The 25,375-nt window shown below is 40.0% G+C and overlaps 1 protein-coding gene across 4 annotated transcripts; it reads left to right on the forward strand.

The window, feature by feature from the left end:
- The first annotated feature begins 7,437 nt into the window (after positions 1–7,437).
- On the forward strand, positions 7,438–25,124 carry LOC110526524 (brain-derived neurotrophic factor). 4 transcript variants are annotated; one of them, XM_021607563.2, is made up of 2 exons: positions 7,438–9,569; positions 23,557–25,124. In XM_021607563.2, the coding sequence occupies exons 1-2, from the start codon at positions 9,567–9,569 to the stop codon at positions 24,385–24,387; spliced, it is 834 nt and encodes a 277-aa protein (XP_021463238.1). In that variant the 5' UTR covers positions 7,438–9,566; the 3' UTR covers positions 24,388–25,124. The 4 variants fall into 4 exon arrangements, with proteins under 4 accessions (XP_021463238.1, XP_021463240.1, XP_021463241.1 ...); XM_021607565.2 differs by lacking the exon at positions 7,438–9,569 and adding an exon at positions 10,164–10,628; XM_021607566.2 differs by lacking the exon at positions 7,438–9,569 and adding an exon at positions 17,921–18,198.
- The last annotated feature ends 251 nt before the right edge of the window (positions 25,125–25,375 follow it).

Consider the following 25,375-nt stretch of genomic DNA (forward strand, 5'->3'; position numbering starts at 1 on the left):
GTGGAGTGTGCATAGGTGGTAGGGGGGTTACAAATAATCTCTTTACCAGGTAATGTCTGCTGTTATGAAATAAAGTGACATAAAATCACTATATAGCTGTGATGGCTCAGCAGTGTGCTCAGCCCTGCTACCTCTACTCAGGAACTCAGCCAAAACACACCCAAAATGTATAGAGCTTGTTATGACTCACCCTCGGGGGAATGTATTGTATTGTGCAGGTAGCCTTGCATTTCAGCACTACAGCTTTACCCCAGCTTTGCCACTGTGTTGTTCTCCATCTGAATCGTGCCTTCTGAGTATTATTTTCTGATTGATAAGTGATTAGGTTTTAAATAAGGGATCTTCAAGAAGACATGATAGACAAAATAGATTGAAGGCTATGTAGCTGATGTCTATATTAGGCCATTTTTATTGGAAAATAAACTAATTCACCTGGTAAAGAGGCTCTTTGTGAAAGGAAAACAGAATCTGAAGCTGTAACGACGGTAGATGTGCCACAAACACAGTATATTGTATGGTTTCTACCTCAAGGGGTGTTTGACGCAGAGATTACGAACTGGTTACTGTTCAGAGCCCGGTTTCTCAACCCCAACCTTCAACTACCTTTCCTTATTCAAATAGTGTAAAAACAAAAACACCTGACCTTCTCTATCCAATTGCACAGCATTTACTAAATGAACATGTAACAACGTGGTAATACAATGTTGTTGCTATTAATTACTGCTTTACTACACAAGAATAAGTGTAACTTAATGTGAAGTGTTACCAAGAACCTAGATATCCAAAAGGAGCCAAATAGGCTGATATAAGTCAATTGTATTGTAACAGGGCAATATGTATTTATATTTAATCAACATTTATTCGTAAAGCATGCACATTTGGAAAGATGAACTGCTGTTGTGCATGAACATAGTCTATCAAAACAGGTTAACCTTGATGTTGGCCAGCACAGGCCAAAGGTTTCTCTCAAAGACATGGCGCAGTGCCAACACTGTGTATTAACTCTTTGTGTTAAGGTCATGATTGGAGTAGAGAAAGCTGATCCGAGAACAACGCTTCCAGTCCTATCAATCATTCCATGATATACACAGCATGTTCTTCTATGCTCCAATTATGCCCTTAGTGTTATACTTCCTTTAATACTTCCCTGTTTATTGAGACCCCTCACACATAGAAAAAAGCAAATGTTCCTAACATTCCCGTTAGTAGAGACACAAATCTAAGGAGTGATAATTTGTCATTATAGAAGTTGGATTGAGGTAGCCTATCTGTACAATTTTAGTAATGAAGCTAATGTTAGCCATCTTGGACTTTCGTTATGGAAACTTATGGTCTCATACCTCCTAAAGACAATTTCTAGGGTAAGAAAATACTTAGTTCAATTACAAATTTGAGTGAACTATCTCTTTAAGTCTTGTCGATGTTGGATGATGAAGGTAGAGTTACCTATTGTGTTGCCATGGCAGCCTTATTAAATCATGGCTGCACTAGTATTATTGGTGTGAAAAGGTCCTTATGTTTGACAGAACAACAAGAGAAGAATCTTTTGTACATTACTTTTGGTCCTTACATTGGCAAGGCTTTTAATGTGTACTTAGAATTGTAGAATACATAGAATTGTGAAGGGAGAAGATGTCAGTTGGAGTTACTTTGTTACGTAGACATCTGGGTAGCTCATGTCTTCATCAGGAGAAGCAGACATTTGTAATGGTTGACATTTAACTTAATTTACAAGGTGTTACTGGAGAGGGAGGAGGGGGGTGATAATATTCTTCTAAGTTTCATTTTCCCTTCTTGTTTGTACAAATATAGCTCTCAAATAATAAAAACAATATCCAGCTTATATCTGCAAGTTAGTGAGACACCCACACTCATTTACAGCGATAGGCAAATGACCTTAACGATGACTCATACCATTTGCTTAAAGACTTTTTTAAAAGCACATTAAAAATCCTTTAATTCGAAGCCCAGGCGCCCCTGAGAAAGAAGAATGGTGTAAAGCTTTGCTGTGAAGAGCGACAATGGGGCTATGGTTATTGTCAAAAATGCCCTCCCAAGTAAAATCCCCTCATCTTCTAGTGCACAACAAACATATCAGTCATGTTTATAGAAGTGCAAATCATAAAGCCTGCATAAATAAGTCATTTCACAAACATGACATAACAGCTTTGTAAATCATTCATAAGCTTGTGTCATACTTTGGGTGACATAGCTCATACAGAGGTGGCTACAATTGTCACGTTCTTACCTTTATTCCCTTTGTTTTGTATTTATTTAGTATGGTCAGGGCGTGAGTTGGGTGGGCAGTCTATGTTTGTTTTTCTATGTTTTGGGGCATTTCTTTGTTTCGGCCTAGTATGGTTCTCAATCAGAGGCAGGTGTCATTAGTTGTCTCTGATTGAGAATCATACTTAGGTAGCCTGGGTTGCACTGTTTGTTGGTGGGTGATTGTCTATGTTAGTGGCTTGTTTCAGCACAGGTCTCATTTGTAGCTTCACGGTCGAATTTGGTTTATTGTTTTGTGTTACTCTTTTGTATAGTGTTCAGTGTTCTCTTTATTAAAAATCACTATGAACACATACCACGCCGCGTATTGGTCCTCTGATCCTTCTCGCCTCTCCTCTTCAGATGAAGAGGAGGAAGACCGTGACAACAATGGCATTACCACATGGCAAAACACATGATCTCCAAAGCATATTACATGTTACAGTTCTACAGTATGTCATTCTTTAAAATAGTAAATAATGTCAAATTACTTGTATGTTATATCACGGTTAATTATGGTGTGCTACAGCATAATAATACTAAATCGACCAAGAAGTATATGCTGGAAATAATTGAATAATAAACATTTTAAATGTAACCTTTATTTAACTAGGCAAGTCATTTACAATGACGGCCTATCATAAGTATGTTGATAATGGAATAGATAAAATAGCGAGTTGATCTGTTAAACCTCGTGAGTTAGTAAATTGGTGTGGCGCTGCAGGTCAGTTTACTGTGGGTAAGCATGTATCGAACATAGGTTTTCAGAATGGGACAACAAAAAAGAGGACTTAGCTTCCCTGCCACAACAATGTGTATTTGTCCAATCCGATCAGATCTGAGAGTACCTCTTTGCTAAAACCAGTACGAACCTGACACTAATTTCAGGCCTCAGGCCTTAGAGGTGCAAGTGTTAACAGTCCCTGTCTTATCTGGCTGCATCAAGTTTACTTTGTTGTAAAAAAAAATTGTGTAATTGGAGTCTTTAACAGGTTGTAAAAGGGACTGAAAAGATTCTGATGCAGTGATATTATATATCTGTCCTGGTCAGGGCAGACAAAAGCACACAGCAAACTGCCAGAGCAAAGCATGTCATCTGAATGGTAAGTCTTCTTTGCAGTGTATTACATCCAAAGGCTTTGTGTCCCTGAATTTGGCTGGTAGAATGCACAAAGGAAGCAGTTTGTTCGCCCCTGACAAGTGTGCTTTTATTTGCCGCGGCCCTTTGATGTATAGAGAAACTTTGGCTGTGATATCCCTCGTGGACAAATGCAGGAGAAATCCCACTCCTTTGTATCATCCTTAACAATTCCTCACCATTCACTGGAGAGCCTTTATTCACTTTAAGACCTTAACTTTGAACCTTTGTGCCTACCGTCTGTTTCTCAAGTGTAATGAGGAATTTTGTATGACTTTATTGTTGGGGGTGGATAGTCGGTTGAAGTGAGGGACATGTTAGGAATCGTTGAGTAATGCTACAGAAGCATCACATCACAAACAGATTAGCCCTGTGTTGATGCTTCATTAGCTGTCCTATAATGACATTCATCTTTGCACCTTCTGCATTTAAAAGGCCTTCAAGTTTTGAGACAAATATTCTACCTCAATTATATTCAACATCAGTAGCAAATTGCTCACACCGGTGAAACAAAGAAAACATGTTGATAGGTTAAAAAATATTTGTTTGTAAATCCAATGGATTTAAACACAGCAGCTGCATGGGTCTGGTCATGTTCTTAGGTATAAGTTGATCATATAAAAATGCTAAGTATCTGCATGGAGCCAGAGAAGTGTGAGATTTACACAAGGCCCCAACACTGTAATTGAGTGTTGACTTTCTGTGTTGACTGACAGCTTTGTTCTGACTGTATTCTTGAATAAATGTTTTTCTCCCATCTTAGCTGCCTTCTGTGAACAACATCATAAATAGAGCCCAACAGATCATGACCCCTAAACTGCTTTTCCCATAGCATAGACAAAAGTATAGATATGAGTCCTACTCCAGTGAATAGAGTGAGGGCTTAAGATGGCGTAACATATAGCTTTTAGGGGTGTGAAAGTTGGGTGCTGAAAAGGGGATGGTATGACCAGTATTTCTCTCTCACTTATTTGTAATGGGAGTAGTTAGCTTTGAACTTGGGCCCCAGCAGAAACTTCCATGAGTATGGAAGACAGTGTCTCTGACTACTGGACTAATATCAATATATTGTAAGAATTGATGGTCAATCTATTGTACTTCAGGTAGTTATTTTTTTCTATTAGTGTAATGGACTGCAGGGGTTGTCAGGCTGGTCATAAATGCAAATGATCAGGTCAGCACTCCTCAGAAGCCTGCAATGCCTTTGGCCTGGCTAAGGAACAGTATGCAAATGTACTTATTCAAATGTACACCTACCTCTTTGTACACATACATGGGCCAATGAACTACTGCTTTTGGACTGAGCAATACCATCACTGTATATGTTGTTTATTAAGAGGAGCAATTCTTACCCTAGTGAAATGGCCGTGTTCATTCTTACCCTCAGCTCAGGGAGAGGGCAAGCAGCTCTACAGACTTGCAAAAGCCCCAAAGTAATAGCAACATGCATATTTAATTTATTTTGAAATGTACATGGTTGGTTCTGAAATGTTGCTATTTAGTGATGAGCTCAGGCAAACCTGACAGAGTATGATTTATGACAAGCTCAGAGCTGTCAGCATGCAACAGGCCCTTGCAGAGCCATGAACAAACACACATCACCCCACTGGGCAAAAACGGGTTGAATCAACATTCTTTACACGTCATTTCAACAACAACAACAACAAAAATGTGATGATTTTTAATCAATGTTGAAAACTGATTGGATTTTCAAAAAGTAATTTTTTTCACCCAACTTTTTACCTAAATCCAACGTCATGGTGACATTTTTTGTTGATTTCACATTGAATTAATGTTAGTTGAACTGACGTCTGTGTCCGGTGGGATTTGACAACAACAAGGAAGAGAGTTAAGATAGAGTAAAAATATACATTGTTATGAAGGAAATGACTGACAGCCTGTAATGACTATGCTGACCATTCCTGTTCCTCATCTAGATAGATTTTATTTTACCCCATACCATTGTGGTTACCTTAGGATTTTGGCCATGAAGGCCAGTCACTTTATGTTACAAGTTGGACCAACAGAATATGACTTGGGTATGACACTAGCAGGTAGACTGGGGAGGGGACATGTAATCTGATAAACCTATATTGATTCTGATGTTGCAGTGCAGCATGACAGAGAAGAACTACAAAGAGTTCAGCACACCGTGATGAGAAGATAAATAGGTTTTGCTAGTGTTCTCTTCCTAAAGGGCAGTCGAAATACGAGAGGGGTGTCTGCGTTACAAAAGCATAATTTAAAACAATTCTCTCTTTTCTCTCGGGTCCTTCTTTTTTGGCAGGAAAATACTTAGTCTTTCTGCATATTGGATTCTTAATAGTAAATAAAAAGGGAGTGAAACAGTTTCACTGTCATGCTAGTAATTGTGCAATCCATGTGCTCAGTATGAGCTCATCTGTAGAGCCTAACATCCTGTAAACAGAGACATGGGGAGAGAAGTTGAAGAGATGGACTGGGATCTGAGGGTTAGAGATATCCCGCCATCAGTGTGTACGCTATTTTTAGCGCAGGTACTAGTAACTCGTGACGTGAGGCACTCATTATCAATATTTCTGGAACAAAGATTGAGACAGAGTAATGATACGCAATCCTCTTAGGACCCATCCACCCATAATAGTTGTCGTTACAGGCAACGAAGGAAAATGCTGATGGACAAATAAAATGTAGGCGGGCACTTTACATTTAGTAATGATTTCAGAGACCAGGCTATGCCCAAATGTAATTAGCAGACGTAAACAAGAAAGCCAGATGACCTAAAACATATGTTAAACTATAAAGAAACACACATTCTAAATAAATAGCTACAGGTAAACAAGCTAAGGATTGTATTTTGGCTTAGCATTTTCCAAGCTAGCACTGCAATACTGACACTATTTCACTTGTTGGAACATATTGAGAGAAACCCAATGTAATCACACATTTCTAAGGACTGCACTACATGCATAAGTAATAATGCTTGAGGAATCTATTGAGGAAATTATCTTACAAACCCACAAACATTTTTTTTTTAAGTGATTGAATTCTACTAAAGACAGTGGATCTATTGGTTTGATTTTGATTATCAAATCAGGGTAAAAATGATATTGCAACTCAAAACTATGTTCTGTTGCTATAAAATGAACAAAAAACTAAAACCTTAGTGACTAGTGTATGAGACGAGAGAATCCTGGATAGAGAACCTACAGGTGATGATGCTGCAGGTGAAGAGTTGCTCACCCCCTGCAGAAACAGACTGGCCATAGGGCAGTTAGGGCAAATGCCATATGGTCTGGTCAATCTTTAGCAGTGGGCAGGTCTAAATTGGGGGTTTTGTACAGAATTATCATTACTTGGCTAATAATGAGCCTCGAGGGAAAAAAATGGGCCGGTGTGTTAGAAATCCCTGGGACGATTTCAGGTCCCAGTCCGTCCCTGACCCCGTGAAGAATGCATAATGGTGGGACCTCTGAGTAATTCTCACAGGAGTAGGTCTAGTTTCTGTTCGTTGAGGATTCAGGAACTGGAAATGTATCATTTCAATGTGTTGACTCGTAACAAATTCTCATATGTTTGTTACAATGTTTTTTGCTCATACTGAGTTTTTGTGCTGACTGAAACTGAGTTCCCTTTTGTGTGCATAGTGAATATGCTGTAATGAAACATTGCCTGATCTGTTTTAATTGCTTTGGGACTTTTGTTTCAAGAATGCTAAATGTACGGTCCCTGCTGTTTACTGACCTGTTTTGCTTTAAAGATTAAGTTCTTGGCACATGGCCCCATTGTAGGAATCACTTCCTGGAATGGTCTTGGTGTTGATCAGTCTTGGATCTGTCCAATCACAGCTTGGAAAGATAAGAGAATATTCCTAACAAACCAGTTCATCTACAACACTTAAAGTCATGTGCATGTTTTGTAGACAGGAGGTGACTGATATTTTTGGGGAGGGCACATGGCATAGGGGAGAATTCCATGCCAACTAACATGTAGTCCAGGAATCAAGTGATCAATTGGTGACCTCGGAGTGAGCCATAAGATATTGTGGTGCAGAGTGCGGGGGAGGGCATGGATAGTGGAAAAGGGGCGAGCATGAGTCAGTGGCAGAGTGTGTGAAAGCTGTGGGAGCAGAAGAAGCTTTAACAACATGACAAGTAGATGTAAGTCAAGTTGCCATGTTATGAGGAGGACTAAGGAGGACTGAGAGTAGGATGACGGTAGAAGACAGAGGTGACGGGTGAAGTACATTCTAATGTACCACCTTCTAGAGAGCTATGCTATGTGCTTGTGGGAGGGCTACTACTAATCAAACGTAGTGATCTAATAATGTGTGGTTAATTCACAGTTTGCCTCAATTTAGCACGGAGTTGATCGGCGTCTAAAGTAAGTGAGAATTAAAAAGGAAAATGTAGTATCCATTGCCATGGAGGGAGACTTATTTTTGGATGCTGTTATTTTTGCCAAACAAAAACAGTCTTAGGGAATAGCCTTGCTGTAGAACAGGTATGGAAACTACATCCACGTTTAGTTGATAGGTGATGAGCTATGTAAAAAAATACATCTTCTGCAAAAAGAATAGGCTATCTGATTGTGCACACCTGATGTTTTTGAAGGTATCGAGTTGATTCCAGGGACTTCATGGTCTTGCATAGCCCTCTTGACTTCCATAACCCACCCCAAAAACACACACACAGTAACACACGGACACACAAACACTCACACACACACACACACACACACAGGTTGATGGAGTTTATGGATGTGTACCTGGGGAATGCTATCTCTCTTTATCCTAGAAGTGGTCCCTTGGACTGAAAGTTAAAATAGACATACAGTATGTACAGAATTAGACTTAGGGGAGGGTTACCATGCATGCAAGTGTCAGTGGCATCGTGTTTTCAGGTACAGCCATCTGATTGAGTAGTGTGTTACATTGTTAAACCTAGTTGTCTAATTAGTCCGACAGTCCACGAAGCCTATTTGTTGTGTGTGTTCATGTGCTAGAGATTGAATGTAGCCATAGGCTACCATTCCTACAGTATTTGCCATGAGCGACAAATTATTAATACCATTCTGTTTCACTAACAATTCCCTAGATAGTTCGAATCCTGGTTCAAAGTTGGGCAAATATCTCCTATTACTCATGTTACTTACCAGTACATTTGTAGCGCATATACGAGTGTCACAGGTGTGACGAATACCCCAAGCATAGCGCTTCGTCACTGCATAACAATTAGATGGCTGAGTGTTCGCCGTGCAACTGATGGAATTTTACTGAAAACAGATATCGCGTTTGAACTTGGAATTAATGATTGTAAACTGAAACATTTAGGATTTAAACCATTGAGTTGTGGGCTACAGCAAAATACCTAAACATATCTAGAAGTTTAGGGCATAGCCTAGGCTACTTGAAGACGTGGATTCACTTCTGATTTTTCTAGGCATTTGAAAACGAAGCAAATAACAGTATATTGCAAATGTAAGTATATGAGTCTGGCTCTGTTTCGTCCTCAACGCTAGTTTTATTTTTAGCAGCAACAAGTTCTCAAAGAACATAATCTCACTAGCGAGAGGGACGATAAACGATTGAGAATTGTTTGTCTTATCGGATATCACCCCACCTCTGATTGTAAAAAATCGAAATGTTAAAAGTTGTGCCGGTTTTGCGTAATATTGCCTGAGTGGTAACAATAGATTGGCAGCGAAATATATAACCTAGGCTACTTCGTGCATATGTCTTATATTGTACAACTGTTAGGGGGCTCAATATTATTGTGCAAACATAGCCTAATTTAAAGAACTGAGATTGTATTCATTGAGTGGTCATTTGGGGTCCCTCATAAACTTGACTGCCTTCGCTTATTTCAATCACGTAAGACCTCTAATTGCGTTGTCCGGGAGAGGGTATTGCGTATATCTGTCTTTCTATCTATACAGGCTTTTGTGAAAATCGCGGCTGGTTGTTGTTTGTCCTGACTGTAGAGCCACCAAGGTGTTACAGAGTTTAAACACGCGGAGATTGCAAAGGGTTATTAGATTGATAAGTCACCGAAGTGGTGGGCGATCTACTGAGCACAGCAGAAGTTCTCATATGATGACTTCAAACAAGACACATTACCTACCAGCATCTGTTGGAGTGAGTGGATATTAAGACACTTCTATCTCCAGGACAGCGTAGAGGAAAATGGTAAGTAACATGGAAATACAATCGAAACAGGAATGGTATCCAAGAAATAGCAACGCTTGCGATTTAATCGGGGAATTAATTTAGGCTAGCTATATAGCTGGATGATGGGATGGACTCTGTGGGCTACTTAAGAAACTCTCAACAGAAACCCATGAGTTTGTTAAGAAGGATGATATTGGCAAAGCTTCTGTAAAAAGATTGGAAGTCATTTCTAAGCTCAAGAAATGCAGGTAAATTATGTATTGGGATATATTGTATCATCTGTGCGCGAAATGTGCGAGTGTGCTGTATTGTCTTTGACGGCTTTAAGGTTGTGTATATTGCTAACCAGGGTTTTATGGTATGTATTGAATATCTTTTTTTCAAGTGTGGTGCCAATGAAAGCAACATGTGTCCTGCCCTATACATGACTTGAAGAGTGCGGCAATAACGCAGTAGGATCAGCATTGTTAGGTGTACAGCTATTTGGAGATGCTATTTGATTGAGCCTTTGTGGTGACTAGAGGCTTTTGGTACAGGTGCTGCTTTTCTTAAGGTCCGGCCAACATGTGATCAAATATTAACAGGACGGGCTTGGGGAGAAAAACGTTCACGTGACGAGGCGTTGGGAAGAAGTAGAGTAAAGCAGTATCAAATGGTACTTAAGAAAACTATAGATTTTTTTTGCCCCCTTAGTTACCCTCGCTGTGTTATGCTTTCAGCACGTTGGACAGAGGCACCGGAGTCGTTGCATGGACTAAAACACCAAGTGGACATCAACTCTCTTTTGCTGTTCCCTTACCAAAGCTGGGGAATTTTTTTCAACTTTTGGTAAGCGTATGCTGAGGGAGCCTTGTGATCTAAAACGGAAAACAGGAGAAAAGCGCGTGTCAATGAAGGGCTTGCGCTTTGAGATTTGTCTCGCCACTTAGAGCATGTGAAAGTTAAAATCTTAGAGCCGCTGTATAGGGCGTGCGTTCTTTTCAAGCTCCAGTCTTGGTATACAGCGTTAACTTTGGGAAATGCAAGTCTTGGTCTTGGAGATCTAACCACTGATAGTGGTTGTCAGCCCTTAAAAAGGTAAGAGTTCCCTCCATTGTGATTCATTGTTATTAATCCGCCATCCTTGTCATTATCGCCTATATTGTTTTGTGGTTTCAAATTGAACTTGGATCCTATCAAATGCACCGTCATGGTATTGTGCATTGATTTGCGTGAAATTATATCCAGCTAATTATTTTCCAATTTACTATTTTGATTTGATTTGATTGACAACAGTCAGCGTTTATGGATTTATGCAAGGTGCTATTTCACCTCATGAAAGTTTCGTTTGAAGGATGTATATTTTTATACAGATTACAATATTTCTCAGTACTATGAGTGCGTGACGGAGCCTTAAATTAAACACGCAAAGCACTCGTTTAGGTTTATGCTGTAGACATTAGCAAACGCTCAGTGCGACTTACCAAGGCTATGCATGAAGGGAAGCTTAATACAACTCGTAAACAAAACCTTTAGAATCACTCAAATATATTTTTTGACATTTACTGCAACACAATCTAGACTACGGGAACCCGTCTCCCAATCGAAATGGAACTTTGGAATGCGCAATTCATGAATCATTCTACCCGACACTAAGCAGAATAATGGTGCATGTCCTAAATAAAATATTAGCCTCAACCCCGGCTACCTCAGTCTCACTGATCTATCTATCTATCTATCTATCTATCTATCTATCTATCTATCTATCTATATATCTATATATCTCTATATGTATTTTTGTTTGTCTCGCATATCAAACTATTGTATTCCTCTCTCAGCCCTAAGCGGCAAAAAAATAGCCTACTCTTATCTGTTTAACATCTTACCATCCTCCGTCATCGCGATCAAATCACTTGTGTTTTTACTACAGCCGCTTCTCGGTTTCATTCATACTGCGCTTTCACTCTAGCACTAGCATCACCTGCTACCCCTCTTTGTCCGCGCGCAAGTCTGTGTAGCCCACATTCGACCTGTCGGAGACAACTTCCACGTATACAATAAATAGCAAAACCACAAATTACACAATGATTTAATGAAATATGAAGAACAAAAACATTACCGAGAAATCACCTCATAGAAATCAGAGGAATTTCAAAGATGCAATCAAAGATATGGAATTACAAGAAAGATAGGCGTGGTCAAACTGCCTATTGACAGATGTTAGGCTATGGCTGGCTAAAGGTGGTGCGAGATAAGATGGCTTGATAAGAAATTGCCCAAAAGCAGTGGGTTTTTAAGACAGTAGAAAACCAGGCATGCAAGATTGCGTTGATCCTCAAATTGATTAGTCCGCGACAATGTTTTTGCTGACTTAACAGCCAACGGACTTTAGAAATTCGTCTTGCGTGCCAGCGAAGAAACTGTGGATATTGTTGGCATTCAATCTATCGCTTTGTACGGCTTCAGTTCAAAGATTCTGATTTCAGGACGATGCTATTGAATAGCACACAGCTGTAAGAAAAACCCTAAGATATCAACGCCCACAAGCGCTCGCAGCCCTGTTTTAATCAAGAAGCTTCCAGTGGGGTTACATTTCAATGCATTATTGAGCCTATCCTCATTTATAGGCTACGTCTGAATTATTACAGCTTCATTGTGTTTTTAAATGACATGTTTAAGTTAAATTCTAGCTTGCCTTAGAAAACCAAATAAGGCTCTTTAAAACATAGTCCATGCGTGACTCATTATTTAATTAAATACTTTACTTAATAATTGAACGAAATGAGTATACTTATTAGGCTATTGCCTATAGGAAAGCAGGAGACCCGTTAGTTAGGATGACGCTGTGTGTTAGGATGACGCTGTAACATATATCACAGCTGTAATAATAAGAACAAGAGAAATCATGTTAATATTATGAATAAAACGTTTTATATAATAGGCCTTATAATAAGATTATACTTACTAGAGCTATGCTTAACGAATCGATCGCCTAAACGTTTTCGTTTTATTTGTTGCAGTGGGTTTATGAATGAATAGACCAGCGACAATATGACAAATTGGCTGCATACAAAGCAACATGTATATTGTTATTTGTTAGATTTCCTAATTTGATCAGGTGTTTATTTTAATCATTTTCTCAGGAATAACATATTTTCTTCAGGAAAGTCGAAGCGAGAGGAGACGTGGGTTTATGTGTAGGCGTGCGGAGGGAGGAAATAGCGGAGGCGGGGTAGGGGGGGTCTGTGGGGTGGCACGACACACTTTGTATGTATGAAGGTTTTTTTTAGAACTTTCTGCAATGTACGTCATCGGATCAGTCCATAAATGGGGTTGTGTTATCTTACTGAGAATCTCCCTCAACCGGCCCCCCTCTCCGCACTCTTAGCGCTGCAGAGTTGGGGTGGGCGTCAGTAACAAATCTGAGGATGGTAGGTTTCATTCCAAATAACATTAAATGCTATTGTGGCATCATATTTGACAGAATATGCGTGTTTCATTCTTTATAGATGACTCACAGGGGCGATGAGAGATATTTCTGTTTGCGTTACTATAAAGGTGTTTAGTTTTCCGAGTCAACCTTTCATGAACTTTAAATGGTGAGGTCTATGAACATGTATAGCTGTAGCTATAGCCTATAGCTCTCTGAAGTATTTTATTATTTTACATGGTAGAATCTGAAGTAGGCTAACAGTTGATAACACTCCACTTCGTGCGTAATTGAATAGGGGATAGTTTGACATTTCCGTAACAGTAAAAAACAATACCAACAAAAGGATAATGATTATCATAATATGAATAGGCTAATGATAATAATATTAGAATAATCGGATTATAATCAGCGGCTGCCTCGTCATGATTTTCATCATCTGCACCTCCATCCATCTAGTTATCATGTCATCATAATGAGTTATGGCGGGTTGAAACGTTTGAATCCAGCTATTTATCTATTCAACGATGCCGAGAGACATCTTGGTTAGTTTAAATCATGGGAATACACGATTACAAAAGCTGATCCAACACAATATGTCGAGGTTGTTGTTTCCAAAAACCTATACCTTGCTGTGCCGCTTGTCTGGTAATTGTAACCAACGAGACAAGAGTCTGACTGGCTGCTGGCATGACGCCACTGCAGGACAATTCAGTGTGTGTGTGTGTGTGTGTGTGTAACAATGAGGTCCGATGAATTGTGTCTGTTCATAAAACAGAACAGAGGCATAAGGGAATTGTCATATTTACAATCAACTCAATTCCATTCTTACATGTAATTGATTAAAGGGGAGTGCATTGTACTGAATGTGCTCAGAAAAATAGATGTAATTGTAAAAGCATTTGTTGTGCATGCATATTGCGCATATGTGTCTGCACAGTAGCCTAATTAATATCTTTGTTCAGCATAACTTTGAGATGTCTTACGCGGTAGAGTTGGACTCAGGATACCTGCCATGAGTGTTTGAATATGGAATGGGTTGCTGAGCTCTACCTCTGGTTGGCTTTTCACACTCTTTTGATATTGACATCAAGTTGCATGACTGTGTTATGGACAGGGGTAAGCGACTCATTTACCTTACCTATTGACATACTTAGGTGTAGTGCTCAAATAAGAGCTCCGCTTAGATCCCCCAGTCAAATACGTACATTTTATTTGTGTGAGTTGATGCTGCAGTCAATTTGATGAAACAAAGAGTGTGTTTTTGTTTTGTTGTTGTTGAGAGAGAGAGAGAGAGAGAGAGAGAGAGAGAGAGAGAGAGAGAGATATGATACTTCTTGCAAATTCCCTTCAACTGAGCTTGTTATGCCTTATGCATTTTCTCATCAAGGTGTTCCCACTGGGTTTGGGTAGTATATACATAGACAGACTAGAGTTCAAACTTAGCACTGGTTCTTAATAACACTATAGCTGGATATTCATTATGTTTCATGGGAAGCAGAGAACGGGTTAATTGTACACTGAAGTGTGAATTTTGGTATAGAGTAGCTAATTCTCAGCAGATATGCTTATGATGCCCAATTTGATGCTGCCACAGAGCCTTGTTATTCTATTGTCTGATTACTTCCAAGAGGTATATTCTGAAGGTGTCTTAATTGAATGGTCATGTCTCAATGTGGATCTTGGCATCGCTGACTTGTCAGAATTATGTCACAGTTGGCAAGAGAAGATGTGAAAAGATGTATGCCTGTGTGTAGTGTCATCAGTGTTGTTTTGGGCATCTGGTCAGTGAAGAGCAGGTATAGGGTGCCACAGTGTGTGTGTGTGCTTCTTGTGTGAGAGAAGACTATCATGTTGTGTGAACCACTTTTCAAAACGGTATTCAATATTTCTAAATGATGTGTTTATGGACTTCAGAACCATCTGTTTAAAAGTTGATGTCTGTTTTAGTTTTTAAAGGTTTAGTTCACCCAAAATACAAAATTAAGTTAAATGTTTGCTTACATTGAAAATGGTGTAAAAGCTGGAGAGAGTGTATATTCCATGCTTCAGATTTCTGGTTACTGCCACCAACCCCTAAGAGAACCTATGGGAGTGAACAGGGCTCCATCACCATGCTCTAAATTGCATGCTCAAACCACCTCATAGTACCCTTCAAGTAGCGTAACTTTAAGTGTTTATATGAAAAATCGAATTCATCATAATGCCCTTTTCCGAGTAGAAAATTGTTCAATGGGTAAAATAAAGCATGAGGATGCCGCTTCTGTCCAAGGGTTGTAATGTTATGAAAGACGTGAAACAAGGAGATGTTGGTTTGCATTCATGGTAAATCACTCATCACTCAAATCGCTCATCACTCCTGAGAACTCTTTTCGCATAGAAATGACACTTTTTGACAAATATAATCGTAGTGGGAGATGTCCCACAGTCAACTTCAAGAATTATGTATATTTTCTGAAAAAGGATTGGTGATTGTCTGAAATTAACTTTTATTCTGAAAGTGGCATGCTGAAAGCCAGTTTAGTTCACTGCTCAACATAACATAATGGTCTTATGTTAGCATGAGTGAGTGTGTCTGAGTTTCAGTTTAGGGGCAGTACGTTCTGATTAGGCACCCAATGTAACCTTCATCAGACACATAGTGTACTGTAGGTGCAAGGGCTGATAATTAGCACTGACACGTATAGTATAGTATATTATAGGATAGCATTGCATAGCATAGCACAGCATGGTACTCGGTATTGGCTAGCTCTTTCTGACTTTGCTTAAGCTTGACCCAACTATGCATTTTAAATTCAGTTGCGATGCACTTTATTTCAGACACGCTAAACTTCATTTTGAAGTTCTACACAAAATGCTAAATAATCTCCTCAAACTCTTAGGTAACAAGTCTCCTGAACTTTCCACTACTTTCCACTACTTAGAACGCCACCTTGCATTGTGCTGTATTTGCAGATATGAGAGAGACCATGTTGTTGTTCTTCTAAAGTGATTTATTTATGAATTACCTTGTTGGAACAGCCCCCGTGCAAGCTTCTTTTTTGTTGGAGTCATGTCGCTCAGCGATTGCTGATGCAACTCTTTGTCATCCAGAGTTTGCCCTCGCCTACTGTGATCCTTCGGGGAGGGCTATATTCATCTTGGCATGTCCCCGGGTGTGTTGGAGGTGGAGTGAATCACAAAGCAGGTGTGAGCATTCAATCCCATACTGCTATATGCCAAGTAAGAACCATCCACCTCATTAACTTGTACAGAGAAGAATCACGATGGCCATATAGCAAACAGATCACAGTAAATATTTCATTGGAGGAGGTCCAAGCCACAAGGACAATGAGCTGTTTCCTTCATTTGACTGAGGTTGAGCCCAGAAACTTTTCTCTTCATAACTTGACTTCTCTAAACACCCACTGGATGGTTAAGTCAAAAGCTTTATTAATTTAAGTGAGACATTTTTTCCTTTTCCAAGTTCCACGTTGATTCAAGCCTTGTTGAACACTGCTCGAATCTTCAGAATAACGTGTACATTTTCTTGAGTATATGCCTTTGATATTGTGAAGCCTTGTATTTAATGATAATACTTTTGCTTTCATATGATTAAGTTATGTGTTATGAGAAGTTTACAATTTTATGTTAGGGGAAAAGGGAATGGGGATAATTGGTATCATGGCAAAAAGTGTCCAGTAGGCTTTCCGCCTGCATAGATCCCAACAACTAGGGCATTGAATCTTCTCATTATATAGGTTGCCTGGAAGCGGCGCTGTTCAGTAGCTCTGGTTCTCAATCAGCGATCAGGCCTTCACCTCGCGCAAATCGTGGTGCTGTCTGCGTTTCTAAATGTTTAGTATGCGGCGTGTTAATAGAGGCGCTGTTCACGGTGCTGAATGTTTAGTTCGTGGGCGCGCTGACCACAACACTGACAATGGTGCTGTTTTTTTTCTCGCGCTGATCGCGGCGCTGTCCATGTTACTGACTATTTGTGCGCTGGTATAATAACACAACGAGGGATTACCACATATAAATTATATGTGCACGCATGATTGGATAAAAGCGTCTGGTAAATGGCTATTTTTTTTATTGAATCTGCGGCTTCTTCAATTTAAGTTACAACAATTTCAAGAGCTAGCCTATTCGAATGTCTCTTTGTCTTAACTTTGGACATTCCCTGAGATGGTTATATCTACTTGTAACCCATAGTTTTGTTGGTATAACATACATGGCATAGCCTACCTATGGGATCTGACGATAAACCATTTCAAAGGCTTAGGAAAACGAGGTCTAGCTAGGCAGGCTAACCTTTTGCATTTATAACACATCTCCTGGTCTATATAGGAACATTTCAATGTATCCACTGCTAGTCGTAAATCTTCTGTAGATGTAATCAATCCCATACAGAATATACACTTAGTTATAACACGTTAATTACATAATTATGTAGCAGTGAATGTGTGTTTCTGTCCAATTCCACAATTGAAGTAACAGTGTTCTCTAAAGAAATGCCATATTTCTGGTAAAATGCATGGAATAAGAATGTCTTTTTGGGTAGGGTATTGGTTTTCTTATTTACATGATTTATTTGGGATTTTGTAAAACCAGGTTCTAAGTAGTAGTCATAATATATATATATCAGATCTAATCACACGCAATGTAGCCACATGGCACACAATCAAATGCGTATTTTTTTTTTATGTACAGTACAGCTACAAAAATATCACATCTGATGTCAGTGAAGCACGGAAGAAAGATCCATTGCCAATCCCTTCTTTATCCCACTCCCATCTGTTGACCAAAGGCGTATAAAAAACATGTATGAGAGCTAGGCCTGCTTTAGGACTCTGGTAACCGTGTCTGGTGGCAAGCAACCAGTCAGCCAGTGGCGAGTCACATGTTGCAACGTCATTATGTAGTAAGTTACTGTAGTTGCAAGGGATACAGGCGTCATTTCAAGCTCAAGAGATCTCTCATCGCGTAGTGCCGTCGCGGCGCAGTTTATAGCATGCAACCCCTTCGGTTTTAAGCGATCTCCAAAGGAGCCGCGCAGCCATGGGAGTCCATTACCTCAACCATGCAATTTCCACCATCAATAATTTAATCTATTTGCTCCAAAGCTGAAGAGATATCTCTAAGCTGTTGGACAGTACAGGGAAAATATAGCTTAAGTAATTACACAGGGGGTTGTCCAAAACATCCCAGATGACACTGTCCTGTTGAATGGTCTCCTTTACGACTGGGCAGTAAAAGGTATGTTTTTCTTAACCTGTTTGATCATTTTCGCTCTGCTGTGTCGATGCTCGCTCGTTTTGTGAGTGGGGAGATGTTTAAAAGTATTGTAATCAAGTTGGGGATCGTGCAGGCGCACCGACTCGGTCGCAGTTTGAGAGAGGATACGTGTAACTCTATCCTCTTGTTCATTAATTTTAAAAAACGGCGTTATTATGCTGATTGAATTTCTAATAGCGACCTCGAAAGGGGTCAGTGGAGGTAATCATTTCGTTTTCTGATGTATTTAGCTGATTAATTAATGCGAAGAGTTGTACATTTAGCCGTGTTGGCTATTGCCACTGGCGAGTAGACTACATTGCCTACCCACATAGGCTGTAGGCCTATTGTAGCCTATTCATTATAACCCATAACCCATGAATAAAATGCATCTAAATGTTATGTTAAATAATATAGCATCGTAATTCAGATAATATTTTTTTTTCAACTATCTGTACTATCTGGACTTTCTTTTCTCAAATACCAGAAAGGTTTGTAAGCAAATTATTTTAAAAAGTTTGATGCACCTCATTAAGACTTTATAGGAAACAGCTATACCCTGCAAGGTTGGTCTAGCTCTCTCTTAAACCGGATAACCTCACAAGGCGAGGATGAATAGTCGTGCAATTATCAAGGAGCGCGCGGAAAATACCACAATTATTACGTTTTATGCGCTCTAGTTCGAGAACAACCCAGCGGTGCCGCGATACTGCTGTTTACCAAGTAAACCTTGTTAATGTTTGGTGTAGAGATTTTTTAAATTTAATGCAGTCTGAGATTATTGCTGTATTTTAGTGTAGGCTAGTTTGTCTCGGGACATTGCATCAAATAGCTCTGAAGATAGGATCCAATTTGGCACAGACTTGGAAAACTAACTATATATGCATTAATGACATTCCGTTAAACACGATTTTCTGTTTGTTTAGTAACCTTTTGCTTTTTCAGTCTACAAGTTTTCATGTTTTCGAATTTGACTTTGTGTGTGTGTGCGTGTGCGTGTGTGTGCGTGTGTGTGTGTGTGTGTAGGCCTGTGTGTAGGCCTGTGCGTGTGTGTGTGTGTGTGTGTGTGTGTGTAGGCCTGTGTGTGTGTTCGTGAGAGAGAGCGAGAGAGGATTTGGGTTTTAAGAACATTTCGTGGTCTAATACGCCATCTAGCGCAACTATGTGGGAACTGCTTGACACCCGTTTTAAATTAGGACTTGGTCTAGGTCTAATGTGCTGCTGTTGAGCCTTTATCTTATTATTGTTCGTATAGACCACTTGCAATCAACATCGTTTTAAGATACTACTGATTTATTCAGATATAAATATGTGCAGTAGACTAATAAGCTAACTTGAGCACTGTCGATGAAAGTCATTATCTATCACTAATTAGTTGTAAGTGCAACTTGCGGATAGACATACAGGAAATGTTGCACTTATCAGAGTACTACGTTTATCAGGAGGTGGCTTAAGTATGAAGTGGGTAACCTTTGAATATTATGATATTGTTATATATAGGCTATTGGACCTGTCTTTTGCAAACTGGCACATTAATGACACTCCTCTGGTTCTTTCCAGAGGAGGTGGTAGAGGACAACGCCCACAGTGTCTGTCAATGGAAAATATGCAATTAGGGCCTTCAAGATCTACTGGAACATATTCCAACAGTCTTAACATGTCTTGTTTTAAGTGGTCATTACATTTATTTTATATCAGAGTGTGCCTGGAGGAAAAGCTACACATAAAGGATGCTTATCCATTTGAAGATGCTATTTGCGAGTGTCAGATGGGGAGCAGATCTCTCAAAACAGTCTTCCGCGTGGTTTCTTGCTTGCATCTGTTAGCTATTAGGGGGGGAAAGGGTAATGGCCTTACATTTGTATATTGTGACTGAGTCCTCTAGTATGTTTCCAAAATATATAGTTCATATAAATTAAGCATTATCTTTTAGGTAGATTTATTTGGAGCACATCCAAATGTCATATTTTAATAGTCTGGATAGGAAAATATGTTGATTGGTGTAGCCATAGCACAAGCTGATGTACAGGGATCTTGGATCATGTGGAGAAAGGGTATTTTCCCCCTCGTAGTGACTTACTTGACAATGTGTTTTCAAAGTGAAAACATGTGTTAACCTTTCACTGGAAAAGAGAGGAGTGTTAAGACAAGAATGTTGAGAAAATGTGTCTTTGAAAAAGAAAGTTAGTATGTACTGCCACAGAAATTTTACCCACATACATGACTGTGTAAGTTAAGTGTAAGTGAAACATGAAGTCATATGTGGTGAGTTTTGTACATGGTTGAAACACCATTGTGTTTGTGAATTCACTCCAGCATCTGTCAAAGGGAGATTTTTCATTATAATCCCCACCTGACACGAAGAGCAAACACTGCAAGGCACCATGCTTTCTCTAAACACAACCGTATAGCTGCGCCTGCCTCTCTCACAACAATTGAACAGGTGCTCATCTGAATGTGTCATCGTAAAGCCATGCCACTACGTGGAAATCCGTCAACTTTTATCTATGAACGTTCTGAATGCACCAAATGCAACTGTAAAGGACTGATTTTATTGATGCAAATCTTGATTTGACGGAATATATGTTATGGCTGGATAGAGTGTGGAAGTTTGCTTGTTCTCTTCCACACCACACTGTACATATTCAGTACATGATAATTAAATATCAGTGTACTGATTACCTGGAGATTTTTAAAAAATTGGACCGTAAAATCCAATTCAGAGCTGAAGATACTCTCAAATCTAATATAGTAAATGAGAACATACCAGCCATGGTGAGAATCACTTTTACTTTGGTTTGAATTAGATAGGTCTCAGAGAGTACTGTTATTCTGAGCCAGTCCCACAGCAATAAAGTGATTCATCGCCTAGATTGCATTTTAACAGGATGTTGATTGAGAGCATAAGCCATATTGATTTTCCTGATGGAAACAGGAAATAGCTGAGTTAGAAATAAAATTATTTGTTGTTCCCGGTGGGAGGAGGCCCAGAGGACTGGCAGGCAATTGCACACTGATGAGTGGCACTGCCCCCAAAACACATCCCCTCCATCCTGTCCCCTATGGAGACCTGGGAGAGACGTCATCTGTGGTTGTTATGCCGCGAAATGACGCCTGCACTGACTCCCCACCCCCTGTTACTGCAACTTAGCCCCAGTGATCCATCAGGGAAGAAAGACTACTATCTCTGCTGCAGCATCTTCTACATGAAGATGGATCCCCAATCAGTTCAAGTATCAGTAAGCAGTGTGATGGGATTTCAGTCCATGTATTTGTTTTCCTTGATTATTGGGGCAGCCTAATGACGGGATTTGACAGGTCACAGGAACACTTTATAGGATGATAAAGGATTACCTCTTATGAATAATTATTTTCAAATTACAATATTGAGAAAATGTTGGAACGATTTCCTGCTCATCTATGTTTGCTTGGCTATGTTTTGTCTCCAAGGTTGTCTTGTCGGTAGGAGGAAAGATGTCCCCATCCCCCTGCAAACACGTACAAACCAAGCCCTCCTTTCCTCTCCTCCTCCATCCCCTCCCTTCCCTCTAACACACACTCACACTCTGGAGAAACACGTCACTGAGCTTGGGGACTCAGCGGCTCATTAAGGAGAAGGATGTGATATTCTCAATCGAGACTGTGAGACTCCCAGCACGCCTATTTATAGATGCAATATCTCTATGGCAGTCACCGTAGCGTTGGCTAATCGCAGCCGTGGCCCCAGACGCCAATTAAGAATGAAACAAATGCTTTTTAGGTGGGGTCTGCCCCTCCCTTCTGCTAAGGTCCTTCCGTCCGCCACACTGCCTGGTGGGGGAGCGGATCTGCTTGGAGCGTATTCCTGCATCAGGTCGGGATACAAGGAGGGCGGCATGCAGAGTGCAGTCAAAGCCCTGCCATGGCTATTTTTAAATGCACCCCTCTGGAGAGCAAGAGCTAGGTTTCTTATATTGTGGTTGTTTTCATATGTTTGACTCTGGGTCTGGGATGTCCGTGGATATGTTGAATTGCTGTGACTCATAGGGCATAAAGGTAAGAGATGCTATTGTGAGCTAGGGGGGAGGATGAGGATGAGGGTGTGTGTGTATATTGAGACATTTTGGCTCTGTTGGGCACTTGTGGCATTCTTTCCCTTGCAATGTCTGTTCACCAAATGTATGTGAGCAGCTGTACAGAGAAAGCATCTGATAGAAGGGGTACGTGAGTGTGTCAGGGTGCAAGCACATTACCTCTCTTCACTTCTCTAACCAGTACTTTACTGACTCACTCTCAGTCTCTGCTAGCGCTACTGCTCACTCTCAGCATTCCTTTATTTAAACATCTCTATGTCCCTTAATAAATCCTGCTCCCAATTTGACCCTATCAAGTTTAGCATATTAATGGTAATATTACATCAAATATTGGTTGCCTTTTGCAAAATCACACAAAATAAACAGTCACTTATCTGAACCTAGTCAGAAACACTCATGTATTCAACCAATCAATCGATCAATAAGTCTCTATTAACCCTGTGGGAAATGTAGTGTGAAGTCAGGATAACACATGAAACGTGTTAGGCTACAATACATGGTATTAGATTGGAAACATGATATATTTTGCCTGTTCTATAGCTACACTGAAAAAAAGTATTCAGGTCCTTGTTGTTGTTTGTTGTTGTTGAAGCAGAGAAAATAATGATATATTGGGTTGCACTTCATAGTAGGATGGCCCATTAGGAGATAATTAGCAATCTAATGCTTTGACATTTAAAGCATATGATGCCTAGCCACATCCACTCCCAGTCTGAAAAAACTCGGCCTCAGTTGAAAACGCTGGTGTCAGCAGCCCTTAATGTTGCTTCTGGGGCCTTTGTGGGAAATATTGTATGGGAAATATTGTAATGTTGTATGAGGAAACAGAAAAAATGGAATTCACAAGAATGTATGGTAATTACTTATACTGTTATTTGCAAGTTGGCCAAGTAGTAGTCGGCACTCATGGTGGTGTCAGACTGTTGGCTTTCTTTGCAGCTGGAGGAGAAATGTGATACTCTGGTAGTAATGGGGGGAGATGGTAGGCGTGCATCATCTAATGGTGCTTAGTAATAACTGAAAGGAACACAATTAGATTGTGATCCAACCTTGAGATATTATGGAATACTGTGATAATGAGTGTATTATGAACAGTATATTGTATAAGCAGACAACTCTGATAACTCAATGGAAGAAAACTGTTGATATATTATATAATACATAATATAGCTACATAAGATTATATACATATGAATTGCACTTAATTTCATCCTCTCTCCCCTCTCATCCTTCTCCCTGCTCTCTCTTTCTCTCTCTCTCTCTCTAGTTCCACCAGGTTAGAAGAGTGATGACCATCCTGTTCCTTACTATGGTTATTTCGTACTTCAGTTGCATGAGAGCTGCTCCCATGAGAGACGCCCCAGGTATAAGGGGCCACCGAACGGAAGGCTACTTGGGTGCTGCAGTGACTGCCGGCCAGGGCCACGGGACTCCACAGAGCGGGGGTGGGCCGGGCCAGCATGGGGGACTGCCCTCGCTCACAGACACGTTTGAGCAGGTGATTGAGGAGCTCTTGGAGGTGGAAGGAGAAGCATCTCAGCTGGGGCCTGGAGCTGACAAGGGCCAGGGAGGAGGGGGTCCTTCCTCTGTGGTCACCACGGAGACCAAGGATGTCGACCTGTATGCATCGCGGGTGATGATCAGCAACCAAGTGCCTTTAGAGCCACCGCTGCTTTTTCTCCTGGAGGAATACAAAAACTACCTGGACGCCGCTAACATGTCCATGAGGGTACGGCGGCATTCTGACCCGTCGCGGCGTGGCGAGCTGAGTGTGTGTGATAGTATTAGCCAGTGGGTGACAGCTGTGGACAAAAAGACAGCAATAGACATGTCTGGGCAGACTGTTACCGTCCTGGAAAAGGTCCCTGTCCCCAATGGCCAACTGAAGCAATACTTTTATGAGACCAAATGTAACCCTATGGGGTACACAAAGGAGGGCTGCCGTGGAATAGACAAGAGGCATTATAACTCCCAATGCAGGACAACCCAGTCCTACGTGCGAGCGCTCACCATGGATAGCAAAAAGAAGATTGGCTGGCGGTTTATAAGGATAGACACATCATGTGTATGCACATTGACCATTAAAAGAGGAAGATAGTGTATATAATGTATAGATTTTATTGAGAGTTTAAAAAAGAGAGTAAAGAGAAAATATCTATTTGTATATATACATAACAGGGTAAATTATTCCGTCAAATGAAAATTTTATGGACTGCATGTAAAAAAAGATGACGTTTATACAGTAAAAGTGATACTACAGTCTATTTATTGAACATATTCATGACCTTGTAAACAATTAAAAAAAGATCTGATCAGTCATTTGCGCCCAGTTTAAATTACTATATCACATTCCTCAAGACATTGTGGTTTGTTTACGTTGCCAAGAATGTGAGAAAGAAGGAAAAGAGCAATGAGGATGAGGGAGAGGGTGAGGACGAGTTCCATTAAAAAAAACTTGCATGCTGCTTCAATTGTGAATTGAGAATTTGTCCACCTAAGAAAAAAGGATATGATACCGACCAAAACATTCCGTTTACATACTCAACAGTAAAAGGGTTTTCCTCCTCAGTACTTTATCTGTTTACTGTTCTAAACTTCTCAAGGCGATGTTGGAATTACATACTATGTCAAGGTGCTGTTGTCAAAGCTTTGCTGTTTATTTTTTTATCCCCACCAGAGGACAAAATATAAGAATATATATATATATATATATAAAATTTATTCATTGACATATGTTTCTGGATTAATATAATTCATTTTGTATGTTGTGAAGTTGTTTGCAATATTAAATTGAAATATTTAAAGAAATAAAAATGACTATAGGCAACTGAAAAACAAAACCAATGTCAATAAAGTTTGAACCCTACATTTCTAGTTACACTGCATAAAGATTAGATGAAAACATGGACGGATGGACGGCCAGACAGATACATAAATACCTACCTTCCTACATGCATACCTACCATCCTACCTACCGACGTACCTGCCTGCCTGTCTGCCTGCATGCATGCAGACCAGATGAGGCTGGTGGGAAGAGCTAGAGGAGGACAGGCTCATTATAATGGCTGGAATGGAATAAATGGAAT

This window comes from Oncorhynchus mykiss, chromosome 6 (assembly GCF_013265735.2).
Source record: "Oncorhynchus mykiss isolate Arlee chromosome 6, USDA_OmykA_1.1, whole genome shotgun sequence".
Classification (NCBI taxonomy): Eukaryota; Metazoa; Chordata; class Actinopteri; order Salmoniformes; family Salmonidae; genus Oncorhynchus; species Oncorhynchus mykiss.